General features: G+C 39.1%; 1 protein-coding gene across 11 annotated transcripts in view; it reads right to left on the bottom strand.

Moving 5' to 3' along the window:
• The window catches only part of FGGY (FGGY carbohydrate kinase domain containing), a 137,696-nt gene that overhangs the window by 34,133 nt on the left and 88,928 nt on the right, over positions 1 to 14,635 (bottom strand). For all 11 annotated transcript variants that reach the window (XR_003498742.3, XM_027462681.3, XM_072041716.1 and 8 more), the window contains 4 exons: positions 12,278 to 12,385; positions 8,883 to 8,944; positions 3,702 to 3,849; positions 1,985 to 2,059 (listed from right to left, as the gene is read on the bottom strand). Coding sequence is in view for 10 of the 11 variants with exons in the window: in XM_027462681.3 (XP_027318482.3) it covers positions 1,985 to 2,059; positions 3,702 to 3,849; positions 8,883 to 8,944; positions 12,278 to 12,385 (393 nt within the window). In the remaining variant the exon portion in view is untranslated. The remainder of the gene's footprint in view (positions 1 to 1,984; positions 2,060 to 3,701; positions 3,850 to 8,882; positions 8,945 to 12,277; positions 12,386 to 14,635) is intronic.

Raw genomic sequence — 14,635 nt, 5'->3', positions numbered from 1 at the left:
TGAAATTCAAATTTATGAACAACTTCTCTCACAACATACACATGCCAAAGACCCTGAGAAATGCTGTGAAAATTATTTTGTGTTTACCTGCCTGGAAAATTGTATTCACAGAGCAATTTAAATTAAAGCCAGACTTATTTCACCGTGGGGGGAACTAATTTAATCCTGGATTGGAAAAAATGCAAATTGAGGGGCTTCAAATGCAAATTTTATATAAAAAAGAAAAAAGCGTCTCCTGCTGAAAAGAAAACTAAAGATTAACATTCTGTGGGCAGGCCTACACTTTTTACAAGATTTTTGCTTGGGTTTAAAGCCTATCTTGCACCCATTGAAGACAGCTAATGGTATGGGACTGGGGCTGTCCTGAGCAAGAACTGTTTCCTTCAGCAAAACAAAACCAAAGTTGGGAGTAAAATTAAATTTCTCAGGTATCACATCAGCAGTTAGTAAATGTATCAAATGAAAACCAAGTCTACTTCTGTCTACTTGCTAGTTACCATTTCGGTAGTGTTCACAGAAAAATCAATTTCTGTGAACTTACAATGAAAACCAGCGTATGACCTTTTTATATTAAATCTCATGATCAATGCAAGTAAGTATCAAAATGATCTACAGATGCTGAATTTTGAGTCAAACACAGTGTTCGTGTTTTACAATAAAATGTGAGTTGTATCGCACAATGAGATAATAGGTGACTTTCCCAGGATTTCCAGCAGAGAAGGTTTCCACCTCATTAGCACAGTACAATACCTGAGCACCTGTTCGATACTGGGAAGTTTTGTTTTCGGTTTCTTTCAAGGCAGTATCAGTGGCTGGCATTGTTTAAACTCTCCTACACATTCTTATTAAAATTGGGGGATTATACTGAAGCATCAGGTAAACCAAGCTAGATTTAAAAGGATCAAAACTGACAACAATCAATCCTAGACTCACGTTATTTGCTGAAGATGGAGGGTTAACACACAAGATGTACAATTCACAGTAAATTTACAGCAGCCGCCCACCCTCCATCCCAGATGGCTGACCCAGCCTAGCAAAGTTGTTGTTTAACCAGTAGAAGAGTTTGGAAGTTTTCCAAGCGAACAGAGTTTTGTCAGGAAAACTCCCCAATTCATCAAACTGTTAATGTTTTGCAAAAACACCTCAAGTTCAACAAGCTTTTTTAAAAAAAAAATAAAAAATCACAAAAAGGATGTCAAAGGAATGTCAGCTGCAGTCCCCGAATGCCTAGGGATAGCACGCCTCATTGCAAATCCCCTGCACCAGTGTTTCAAAACAACTTCTTTGACCCAGGTTTTCATTTCAAAATAGAATTTCTCGTGAACTGGAAACTGTGGGTTCCAGAAAGTCTCTCATCTGAGAAAACTATGGCAGAAATAAAAGTATTTCAATAAAATTACCCATCTCTGCATGTTAGCAAATATCTATGTTCTTGTAATGATTGTCTCTCATCTGCTTTTACAGAAACACAGCCACAGCCTGGAAATGCCATGTACGAGACAACTGCTTGCCTTGCAACAAGGGAGGAATGAGATCTGGTCCATTCAGTCAGGAGAGCTACCAGCTGAACCACTGACCCCCTCCAACTTGCTGCGGTGCAGTTCTGGCTCATTGACCAGGCAACACAGGCAAATCCACAGATTTAGGAACAATTTGAAAGTCAGGCATCTTAGGGGAAAGCAAGTTCCACGCCCATAATGTCAACACTGCCCCTTAAATTATCAGCCTCTTTCCTCACATCGGCATCAGACACAAAGGCTCTGAATTGTCATACAAAAACTTTTTAGGGGAACACACTCTCCACACTCTGTCTCATACAGCAGGGAGCCCTCACCAATGTGGGTAAACAGTATCTTGCTCCTTTAAGAAGTCCATTAAGTGAATTCAGCTATTATTAGAAATCTGTTTAGCAGAAGGGAATGATCGGTCCGCCACAGAACATGAGACAATTCATTTATTCTTTTATGCACTTAAAATGGCTTACAGCAATGGCTTGAATCGTGGCCAAGTAGATAAGGGCAAGTTCATCCAGACCCCGAGACAATGTTAGTCCAACAACCTGTGCAAAGATCAAAAAAATAAATAAAATTACAAATCCAGCCAAGGTAAAACTCTTTATTTTCTATGGTTTCTTGTTGTAACAAGTTTAAGTGCTAATTCTAAGCCCTATTTTTGTAAGTTATACACATAATATTATGTTAAACATGTTATTCCTGATCTGGGGAAGAACCACATAAATTGTTCTTGCCCTTGCAAAGAAATAAAGAACAAACAGCATATTGTGTGGGATTAGAGATAGATTAACTCTGACAGTTTTATGTTATGACTCAGACATTGCTTGTGAATGTATTTAATGTAATAATATGAAAATGCTATTACATAAAAATAAGTTTTTAAAAGCACTTCTCCCTCTCCTTTCCAAGCACCCTAACGCTGAAAGACAATTAATAATTAAAGACCATATCTTAACCTCCTTTACTCTGACATAAATCAATATTGCACTGTAGTTACTCTGGATTAATATCAGCATAGGCAAGACCTGAGTGCAGCGATAAATGTGGCAGAGAAAATGCACTGCTATTACCAATATTTGCGTAGCGCCACCGTACCAAGGGAAATTCTAATTCTTCTGAAGGCTATGGCTCTTCCATAAAACAATGCAGGTATAATAGGACCACACAAATACGTAAGCTATCTGTATTTTTTAATGTTTCCCCTGTTTGCAGTTTAAAATATGTGGCAGTGCTTACAACTACCCTTTCATAGCTCAGCCTCAAATACAGCAAATTTTGATGCTGGAAAGTAGCTTGAGATACTCACTTCAAGGACAAGATGACATTTTGACGTATGTTTTTGCATTAATCACTAGGCATTTTGATACCATCCAATTATGCCCTTACGACAGCTTTCTGTTACGACCCTGCACAGTAACATCCTGGCCTGTTACCTAGCCTATCTACCACTCTGACGTTCAGTGAAAAGAAACATCCAAATGTTTAAATTGCAGCTGAAAAGCTCCCCAGCAAAGGATCTCTCTGGTTCCAGACTGCAGTGCTCTGAAAATTTCCTCATGCAGAACACAACATTTCAAGCCTCTTGCGTTCCAAAAGTAGCATTTTTAAAACCACAGAAGATTGGGTTTAGCTTTGAGCAAAGACGTATGAAGCACCGTGCCTGCATATTTACCATCTATGCCCATTTTTAACAAAAAGCAGAGGAGCTTTTCAGTTTCCGTTGAAATTTGCCACCCAGCAACTCTGATAAAATACCTTTACTGAACATTTATCTTCTTTAATTAAGCAATCTCTCAAGAGAACGTTTCATTCATTTCCCAGGTAGGTATACTCAAATTTGTGCTAAAATTCATCACAGCAGAGATGCAAAATCAGGTAGGGAGGGGAGGTAACAAGTGTGAGCACTGCTAGCCAGTGTTATGAAGTATGATTCCTGGGAAAGATACTGGGAGACACACTCATTTTTAGAAAATAAATGTGGCTGTAGTGATATCTGAACTATAATGATCTCTGGTTTTCTACTGAAACATAAGCACACTTCAAAATACAGCAAGAAACCCAAATCCTATGGGATAGTTTAAATAGCTGAGGAGGAGTATGTTCAAAATTGAAAAAAAAGCTTCTTCCAGATTTTTTTTTTTTTTTTACCCTGTATTGACCTCTTTGCAAAGACAGGCTGTTTCTTACCATGCCCTTTAGTGTCAGATCTGTTAAGGGAGATCTGTTACCATGGAAATCTGGCCAAACATGTAAATCAACAGTGAGGAAACCCACAGGCAAGGATTTCTTAATCAGATCCAGGTGACTGTTCAAGTATGTATATATACTTTGAGCTCTAGAAGAAAAACAAGTTGGAAAAAAAGTGGGGGAGGTTATTCATCAAACATAAAACATTTGTACTACTATCAAATGCAGAAAACCCATCAAAGAATCCCAAATCCCAAAAGTAAAACAAAGGGGGAGAAAGACAAAAGTCTCTGCTTGCCAAGCTCATGGCATTGCAGAGTGCAGGCAGTGGGGATGCCTTTCTCCATGTCCATCCAGCAGATGATCCAAATTCCTCAGGTCTGTAGGATAAGGGAAGATACTAGAAGCTTGTGATCTCGAGTTTGTACATTATCTCCTACGGGCCCCTAGTCGAGACCAAGTAGTCTGATATTTTGGGCTTTGATGCTGCTTGTCTGTAACAGAAAGGTGCTGACACTGTGAAAGAGAAAGTTGGAGAAAAGAAAGCCGAGAGTTACGCATGTTTAAAAATTTCTCCAATTAATCAATAGCACTAGGCTTTCAGCTTTCCTTTTTTAAACCATAATTATTTCAGTATGTGTTATGATTAAAATGCAGCACTAAGGGTGGAGGAGAGAAAGCAAGTGGCTGCTATTTTAGGGAGGAGCCGAACATGGGCCTAAATATGATTGTATCTAAGTTGAGATACTACACCCAGCTCCACAACATTCACCAGACATTTTCCTGGACGACCAGTAATCTTAGGACTAACAGTGAATTCTTCAATGCTTTGGCTTGCAACAGCTCTAGTGACATTCCATTTAAAAAATGTTGCAATTATGCTCAGAATATTTTTTCAAACACTCATCCTATCATAAACAGATTCGTATATATTTTTCAACTCCTTGGAAATCTCCAAGTGGGGCATTTAATTCTAGACATGTGGGTCAATAATACATCTAACCCTAATTACAATTGATTAGTCATTGTCTCATCCACTGTAGACCCAAACAGTGATAGTCATTTAGCCTCTACATGTATATTCAATCACACACTAATGAGATCCCTAAGGGAATTTGGCATATGCTTTACTAGTTTGACTTCTGACCTGCTAGCAGCTGTATATTTATACTTTGCATTCAACCATTCAGCTACATGTTTTTTCAATTATACCTTACCATGTGTATGCTATCAGAGGATATCATTCAAACTGAAGTACACTTGGAAGACATTAAAATAACTAATTCACATCATTATTCACATACTTTTAAATGTGCTTTATGTGTCTTCCTGGACCTGAATGATGATAATTTTGAGGTCACAGTCTTTTTTTTCTTTCTTTTTCCTTTCCTTTTTTTTTTCCCCCTTGTGTAGAGGTGGCCTTACTTTCTACATCCCTAAAGACTGCGCTATATGCAGTATGTGTAAGGACAAAGTCATTGTATTTCCAGTCTAATCCAAGGTTTGACTGTTGAGAAGAAAAAGAAAGGAAAGCTTCACTCAACCAGAAACCCACTAGAAATTCCAGCTTCCATCTGATCTCCATGCTGCTTGATTATTCTCACAAGGGTTAGCCATTTGTGCCACTCTGACACAACCAGAACACAAGGACTGCACAAAACAAGCTGAAATTCAGCCAGTTATGCTTAGGATCCAGATAACCTTGGAATTACACTTTTTCACACCTTTTTCTCTTTTTATCTATATATAGATGTGGGTTCGAGTCTGAGTGATTGGCAAAGTCCTTAATTTCCTGCTACTCCAGTTTCTACCAAGCCTGCAGTATTACGCCATGAGCTCTCTGAAGCTTTTTCTATCCAGTTCCAGGAGATGGTATCAGCAGCAGCTGGAGCTGGTTTGCAGAGCTAGGCACAAGCTACTGCTCTTAAAAAGGAACTATGTTGAAAGTGGAGAATAAGAAATCAATACAAGTTTGCCCAGGGTTATGTTCTTATTAGGGGCATGATTTCAAAAAGCAACAAAGTTTGGTATTTAATCTGTTTAAGAATCCTGGAAGGTGTCAGCATGCATCTTTGAGGAAAAAATCTAGAAATTTTAGATATTCAAATCTACAAAAAAGGCCACAAAAATCTACACATACAGAAAACTGCCAAATATTACAATGTTCTGCTTGAAAGATACCAGAACAGCTGACAGATATTGTGTGTTACTTCACTGCTTTTTTTTTTCAGGAGCCATTAGATGGGGAAATGGCATCAAGGAAGGAAAGCAAATTTTGTCCCAAAACGAAGCTCTTGACAAACAGAGCTCAACATCAAAAGGCATATAATCTTTGATGGCAAACAGTTAGACCCTTTTTCCACCAGAAGATTAGAAACTGTGATTTTAGGGAACGTAAGTATTTAAATTTTAAAGCATAAATGATGGTGTTATTTCTTTGACTTTCTACTCTAGACTACACATACTGGATTTTACCGTATGTGATGGGTAGATGTCAGACCTACACAATATATGGAGTGAAGACCAAATGTGTTATCTACACAGAAATTTCTGCAACTCAGTGAACTGCAGGGAAAAAAAAGAAGCTTTGATGTTCACCGAGTATGTCAATTAGTTAGACCAACTGCTAAATTTACAGCTGTCCGGACAATCCCCATGTAACTCAACCCTCTCCATTTCCAGTAAAAGAAGGGAAAAGAGAACATGGGAATAGGACTGGGAGGGTTGCACAAGACTGGTCTTCAGCACAAGTGGTCATCGGGAGCTGGTTTCTGGCAAGCGCATCTAAGCCACTCACGCCCTAACAAGTTACCACAAATCAGCTGAAACAATGATAAATGCAGCATGCAAACTCTTGCTGCTGGTATATGCAAAGGAACAGAAATCTGCACAGTGTGGTTTCTGAGGCCAGATGCTCAGCAGGCAGTTTGACACTGCTGAGCCTACTTACTCAGTGTTGGGAGCCTGAGAGGAAGGCCTGGAAGACAGGCTTGGGAAGGCAGAAGTAGGCCGCAAAAAAGAGGCACATATTTTTCACCTTGGATGTTTTTCTTTAAAGTATCCAGATAGACACGTGCTTTTTGTCACCACAAAACCAGCTCAACTCTTCCCAGCATTGCACCTTGCTTGGGAAGTAAAGGGAACAAGCAATTGCACATGAAGCATGGAATTTGTTTTCTTTCAGTGACCCTTCGCAATTGCGGGACAGATAAAAATTTCTACACCAAGAATATACTAAATATAATATAATAAAAAGAGAGACTCTGAAATATTCTGCTGAGATTTCCAGGCACGTAATTTATCACCATCGTCAACAATCCTCCAAACGAGACACTATGTTCTCATTAAGTATATGACTTAATGCAAGTAAACACAGTACGAAGTCTGGGCCAAGAGTGTTCGCAAAAAAAAAATGCATCACACTTGTACAGCTACTGCTATAGTCCCTGCTATAAGGCTACAGTTTGTGTTCAGTATGTAGAAGGAAACAAATATGGAGAAAAATAAGTTCCTGTTTTTTGTTGATTCAAATGGAATTACCGAAATTTTACAAATATTTGAGAAGGAGAGGGAGAAAGGGGATGGCAGAATTAATAAGAGACTGGTTTACTAAGTTTGTAGCAATCAAAACGTTTCATTAGGAGTATAATATCTGGAAAGCATTATAAAAATACATTGAACAAATTAATATTTATAAAAATTTTATAATCCTTTTAATAAAATATTACAATCTTTTTATCAATGTTCTCTTTCACAGTTTTACTTACCGCAGAAGACTCAAATCCAAAGTTATGATACCACAACCTCAGATAACATAGCTTTCTCTTCCCGACATTCTGTATTTAGTGGCCTATCCAGATCACAATCTAAACTCTTAGCACTATGAAATTAGTTGTGGTCAGTCAGTATCAGACCCCAATATAGACAAGCAGGCAACTGCATACTCATTTTTTCTGCAACACACATAAAATGGTTTCTCCTGGCATTAGAGACCAAACTAATTCTTTGTCTTAAGCTTGCGCTTCATATGGGGGTTCAGGAAAAATGGCCTGGAAACTAAAATTCTGGAAAAAAACACCCCACAAGCAGTCCAGATCAATCGTTATTCCAACACAGAGATACATTTGTTTCCCCATTTTCTTTTTTTAAGAACAACAAAGAGAATTCTAGGAAGCATGAATCTATTCCATACTGAATGAAGTCCAATAGATTTCTGGGAATTCTGGTCAAGTTCTTAGCAAACAAATAAGACACTGAACATTACAAAGCATCAAAGGGTCATCCAGAGAAACCAGGTACCTTTATCTCCCCAGGGAGAGCTGAAAGTAACTACATGAATTTTAATACATATCTCAGGACCATCACTTGTCTTTTAGACCAGAGTGATAAACTGTAGATAAAGTGGAAAATTTTCTGTTTCCTTCTTTGGTCCAAGGAAGAAGAAGAAATTAAAGAGAGAATCAATTTTTCATCCAATGTGCTGAATTGTTCAGCTAAGATCTCTATGGGAGTGCTGTGAACCATGTTAAGAGGAACCCAAGCCAAAATAGTCTCAGAACGTTCAGATCCAACAGAAGCGTCTGAACTGTCCTCATCCACTTCTAAAGCAGACCAAACTAAAATTCTACATCTCTCATATTTGCATGCTCAAGGAATCCTGGAACTCCATGTGAATCTCTCCTACAGCTTAAGTTTTGACTGAAAATTTATCCTGGCTTTCTGTGTTCTATTTTTGCTGTCATGCAGGAGTTTCATACCATGGCTATACTTTCCTTCACATGACTGTTCAAAAAATATTTAATAATCTATTTCTAATTAAGCCCTATCTCATCCATAGAGCTCCGTATGTCAAATAAAGACACATCATTAGCTCAAGATGCTCTGCTGAACAGCACTGATTCTTCGGTACCAAGAAATATGCTGGGTTGGATACAAAATACACTGAAAAGGAGGAAGTTGGTATCACCACCTAGATACCCTGAGGGTATCCGAGGGGAGGTTAAAGCTTTGAGCTCTGAGCAATCACCTGGGAAGCCTTTGTAAATACTTCCAAACCAGTATTGCTCTGCTGATTCTTGTGTTCCAGAATATGTGTAGAGCACTGCAGTTTCTCAGTGCTGGGAATAGAGTGTATCATCAATTGGTGAGGCAGGCAAGTTACAAAGAAATAAGAACAGTGACCTGGCTGCGGCTTTTGATTGTAATTCCGGGAAGGCAACATGGCCTCGGACCACATGCTCTATCTGAAAAAGAGGAAAACAACATTTATGGAATGAATACCTCTTAAAAATTCAGTCCTGGAAACGCGCAATGCAGTTTTATAACTTTAAAAAGACGAGAGCTTCTAAATTACTTATGAAGTATTAAGTCCTCGTGAAGCCGATGGCAAAACTCCCACTGACATTACTGGATTCACAATTTGGCTTAAGAACAGTAAGTAAAAACAACTGTATAGCAAAAAAAGGCAACATATAAGCATATCGCTCCTGAGTCAGAACAGCAAGCTGAAAGGATGGATTTTTTTTTCCTGTCCAACTATATTTGAGAATATGTCCTCGAATCTCTCCTCTTGCTTTAGTGCATACCCTCACTGGAATTCTACCAGGAGCATCTTCTTGGCTGAAATCCCTACATCTTTCTATATCACACTGTTAAGATAAAACACAAGGTGTGTTGTCATCCTGATACATGCTCCATATGCTCATTGCAGGAAACAAAATGTTTCCCCTACAAGCAATTATTGCTATAAAAAGCTCAATACAGGCTCTGCCTATACTAAATTTTAAAACATTCCTCAACTCCAGGATGGCTATCGTTATTCACAAAACAAAGTATCAGGTTGAAGTACATGGACTTTTAAGACTAATTCAGCAGGTTTTGTGGCCTTTTTATAATATTCCATCAGTGTGACCATAAAAGCTAAGGAAGCAAAACTAGAGCTACTCAACTGCACCGACTATGTTTGGTAATACCTACTAGCAGCAAACCACATTAGGTACCTCATTTTTCACTGTATGAGTTTGGGCCTTAACTAGTGTAGCAAAATTTTTATAATGAAGCATATGCATCTGAATGTAGGAATAAAAATAACGTATGCCTGTTCCTTCTGAGATTTACATCAAAGACAAAACTCAAACATGCACATGCATTAGAAAAAAAGCTTTGGCCTGATATTTGCAATATTGAATAATCTCCGTAGAACACAGGAGCAGCTCATAAATTCAGAAACAAATCTATAAATAAGTATCATATGTATGCATGTGCTATGAAAACACTTTACACAAAAATGTTACAGTAGTTATAAAGTTAGATATTTAAATGCCCTGAATTCAAGACATGGCCACATGAGGGTTGCATACAGAAACTCTTTTCTGCTATTCTTTATTTTACAGTTTGTAATGATATTATGACATCCTTTGTCTCTGTTACGCAATACCTTTCTTTCTGTAAATTTTGAAAGTCCAATGCAAAAGTCCAACTAATCAATACACAAACTTTTTCAAAGCAATCAGAGTTTTCAGTTCTTCATTTGGACTCTATGTGAACCAATGTTCAAAATCCAGCAGACTTTTTCATAGCTATATCAATAAAAAAAATAATTACAGATTTTTAAAGGGAAGCATTTTAAATTCAACAGATAGCTCTAAAATAATTCACCTTTGGGCATAGGCCAAGCAGTGAAAATAATCCCAAAACGTGTCCAGATGGTAAAAGCTTGAGAAAGCAGAAGCTTACAAAGACTATAGCTTTAAAATTGCAGTGATGCTGAATGTGGTCTATCCTCCATGCTAGTGTGCACAGACTGTTTCTTCCTGTGGCTCCCCATGTGTTTGCTGTACATACAACCTCAACAAAACCACATGAAAGATTCTAAGAACGTTTCAGTAAGATAGCTTCCCTAATATACCTAATATTACTACAGTTGACTTCTGCTATGCATCCTAACAAGAATATACATTTTTCCAGCAATTTCTTAAATGACTCAGGAGCACCTTGTTCTCTGGTACTAGAATGGAATCCGATAATTACTGAAAAATTTTGAAATGCCCTAACATAAAGCTCACAGTACATTTTCAGTGGGGAACAACCATATGCCAGCTAACAGAGAACACTGACTTGCTGTATCCTCTCTAGAGCTTAGTTTAATGTCTCCACCCACTTTGGGTTAAATGCATAGAGACATCTCTCAAAGTGTTCCTACAAAGTAATGCACAAGATTTTCTGTTTTCCTTTTGAAGTGGTTTGTCATGAGCAGTAACTAAATTTTACTTCTGGTTGTAGCAGTTACCTATAAAATGGGACACCTCGGCTCTAGCCCCAACTCAATCTGAAAAATTTAACACATACACATCCTACCTACTGAGAGAGTGCTTTAGCCACGAGGCTAAGGGTAGGCAGATGCTGGGATGAGGATTGGAGGCTGGAGGGGAGGAAGAGGGCTGACTCTCCCACTGAAGGTGTGACACTGTGCAGACAGGAATTTAAGACTCACGTGGCCAAGGACCGCACACGGGAGGGAACACCAAGTCATAGCTCACTGCTTAGGGTGTGTCTGAGCTTCCTGATCCAGGATTATTTTTGTTCCTTGTTCAGTGATTGTTTCATATGGAATGCGTGAATGCAGTGATGCCCGACTCCGCTACTTCCTGGACAGGTACTCGCATCACGAGGCTTTTTAAGAGGTAGGCGGTGTTCAGTCTGAGTAAGACAGCAATTATGCCTGCAATTTGTGAAAGGCCAAACCCACCTGTATGTTTCATGAGCTTACAGAGAACACCCGCAGGACTGGGCCCTGCTTCCTGTAGTTTCTCAACAGGATCCTGGCACCTTGCTGCTCAGGGCTGGTCAGCATTGAGCGAGCAGGGAGCCACATTGGGAGCTTTAGAAGCTTTTGGGGTTGAGCAGACATCGAATTCTTGCTGACACTTTAGGACTCAAGACGCCGACATTTAACCTAAATACTGTTTTACACAGCGAGACTTTCTTTAAATTTGACATCAGTGTTTTAGTATTTAGTGCCTCCCTGGAAATAAGACAATTCACTTTTAGAGGATCCACTACGGTTTTTTTTATTATTATTATTTTTATTGATAAATTAAATTAACCTAATACACTCAGACTCTTTGTACTCAAGGGATAGAACAGATATAGATAGGATAGCATGTCAATATATTACTACTCTGTCCATACATCTTTCATTTACACTCATCAATGAATGAGTACAAATGTTCTATATAACAAAATGTGTAATTTTCTTTATCTCGAAGTCTATCTCAGCCTCCTGCTAACATAGAGAATGAATGCCTATTTGCCTCTAAAACTATATAAAAAGGAAGGGCATGTCTTCCTTTTATGGAGGAAGTGCTCTGCCCCATATATAATTCCCTACTAGAATGAAAATGAACAGGCTGTAAGGACAGAGCAATCACCTAATTGTTTACTGCTTTCAGCAGCATGGGTTTTCCTATGATCTTGTAAAGATGTTTCGGGCAAAGCTCTGGCTTAATTGGCAGTGAAGCTATCCCAAATGATGACAGTTAGCTCCCATCTTGGGGCCTGTGTCTCTATGCACTTACCAGTTTTCCTGTAGCACTCTGACCTCCTTCGTTCAACCACAATCCAGGTACCATAGCAGAGAAATAAGGTCCCCAAACACCAGGCACAAAAATGGGTGTTTCACTGACCTGGAAAAGTAAGAAATAGATTCAGTGACCCAAACTAACTGTCCAAGTCCAATACTGAAAACAGTTTTTGCTTCTGCACTGAAGTTACCAATGAGTGGAAATGTATAAGTAAAGATTTACTCTATGGAGAATATAGAGAAATATGTCATCATTGGCATCATTTTTAGACAACACAGCTGCAGCTACTGATTGCACAACTCGTATTTCTCCCACTCACACCCATTTACACAACAAGCCAAAGAAGAAACTTTCAGGAATAGGAGCTGTATTTTACACAGAGAGAGCAAATGCTTTGCTTCTCCAGAAAAACACCTTATCTAAATGAACATTTGGATAAAACAGTCTGTGTTAGACAGTCATCAGAAAACACAGCTAACATTATCAGTACCCAGTGTTTACAGAGCGCTCCTCCTGTATGTTTTCAGAGATGAGACTCAAGGGGGGATCCAGCACACAGAGAGGTTTCCCCAAGAGCTGCCAGCTCCCAGGCAGGTGTCTTGGGTGGAAACTGCAAAACTGGCCTGGATGAAAGGGGATTTGCTTGTCCTAGCCAACAGGAAATACTTGCCTGGGTCAGCTTTAGATTCTGCTGCTTAGGCTTAGCATTACATGAAACGTTCCTTCATATCTGTGAGCCCTTTCGTTAAGGAAGGTATCGAAGCACTCCCCTTCAGGAACTGATGTGCTATCCCCACATACAGCGATGGCTTCTTCCGATACAACCCTTCAGTAGCTACGTTGCTCAGGATGTGGGAGACACTACTTCATTTCCTCTCTCTGCTCTTCAGAAGATACCTATTAGCAGTTTATAAGGTTGAAAGGCATTTTCCTTCCCCTGCTAAACCCGTTCCACTTTCAAAAGACTAGACAGATTTTCTAGACTTACATTCCAGTCCAGAAAGAAACCATGTGAACTGCAGGAGGTTCAACAAGTCCAAGTGCAAGGTCAGGGCAATCCCAGACCTGAGGTCAGACTGGCAGAAGAAAATTCTTCACTATAAGGGTATTGAGGCTCTGGAACAGGTTGCCCAGAGAAGCTGTGGATGCCCCATCCCTGGAGGTGTTTAAGGCCAGGCTGGATGGGGCCCTGGCCAGTCTGATCTATGGGGTGGCCTCCCTGCCCATGGCAGGGGTTGGAACTAGATATTTAAGGTCCCTTCCAACCCAAGCGATCCTAGGATTATACGAACAGAACAATGCTTTTTTTATATTTCAACCTTTGTCTTCTTTAGCAAAATTCTAGACTCCTTAAAGGATGCTTGAAGTTTGCTGTTAATTTCAATAAGGCAAGAATTTCATGTTAAAATAGTTAAGGAGTGGTAAATAAAAATTTAGCCCTGTTTCTGTTAAATTCAATGCACATTCTCCTTACATTTAAATGGGCCGAACTTTAAAGACAGTTTTTGCTAGCAACTGGGGAATATGTGCTAAGATGCAGTTTACTGGCATTCGTGCATCCCACATGTTTAGTAAATATACCAGCAGCAGGGAGGTTTCTGCACAAACAATAGTCTTCTCCAGCCACCAAATTGCATTACAGCTGATTCTTGTCATGATGTGAAGTAGAAGAACAAAGCAATGAGAACTGGTTTCTCAAAACGTATCCTTAAAATTTCAAGCAATCCTGATTTTTCTCTTTAACGTGTCTAACAAATAGGAGAATCTTGCCCAATTCTCCCCTATCAGCTCTGGTACCCTGTCTTACTTTCGCTACAGATGTATGCGTGCACATGTGGCTGTGTGTCTGCGTAACGTTTTGGCTGACTAAACCCATTAAAGAGCAAGAATAGCTGCACTGAATTTAAAAAGGCATTTATGACTCCAAGTGGACAAAGCTACGTCAAAAACATTGCAAAGACATTTGGTTTTGTTTTGTTTTCTCTTAAAACTACAAATTAATACAGCTTGGAGTTTTCAACACCTCTATTGGGCAAGCCTTCTCTTACAATTTCAATAACAAAATGAAGTGCAACAGAAATTATTCACTAAATGTTTCTAAAATTTAAAATCCGAAAATAAGCTGATTTTTAAACCAATTCCACATCACTGACCTTACTGAGAACACCGCATAAGGTCAAAATTGCCGATTGCTGTCTGCTCTGAACCGGTGTTGGAAGCGTGCTGAGGACCCGAGCATCCTGTCTCGTTCCCCTCCTATGGCCATGGACACAACCCATCTCTCTATAGGTAGGAATTAACTTTTAGGGCAGAAGGGGCTTGCTTTCTTGAAATGCCCTCTCAAAGTATTTT

The sequence above is a fragment of the Anas platyrhynchos genome, chromosome 8, assembly GCF_047663525.1.
Source record: "Anas platyrhynchos isolate ZD024472 breed Pekin duck chromosome 8, IASCAAS_PekinDuck_T2T, whole genome shotgun sequence".
NCBI classification, from domain to species: domain Eukaryota; kingdom Metazoa; phylum Chordata; class Aves; order Anseriformes; family Anatidae; genus Anas; species Anas platyrhynchos.
This window is presented reverse-complemented; position numbering and strand designations above follow the sequence as displayed.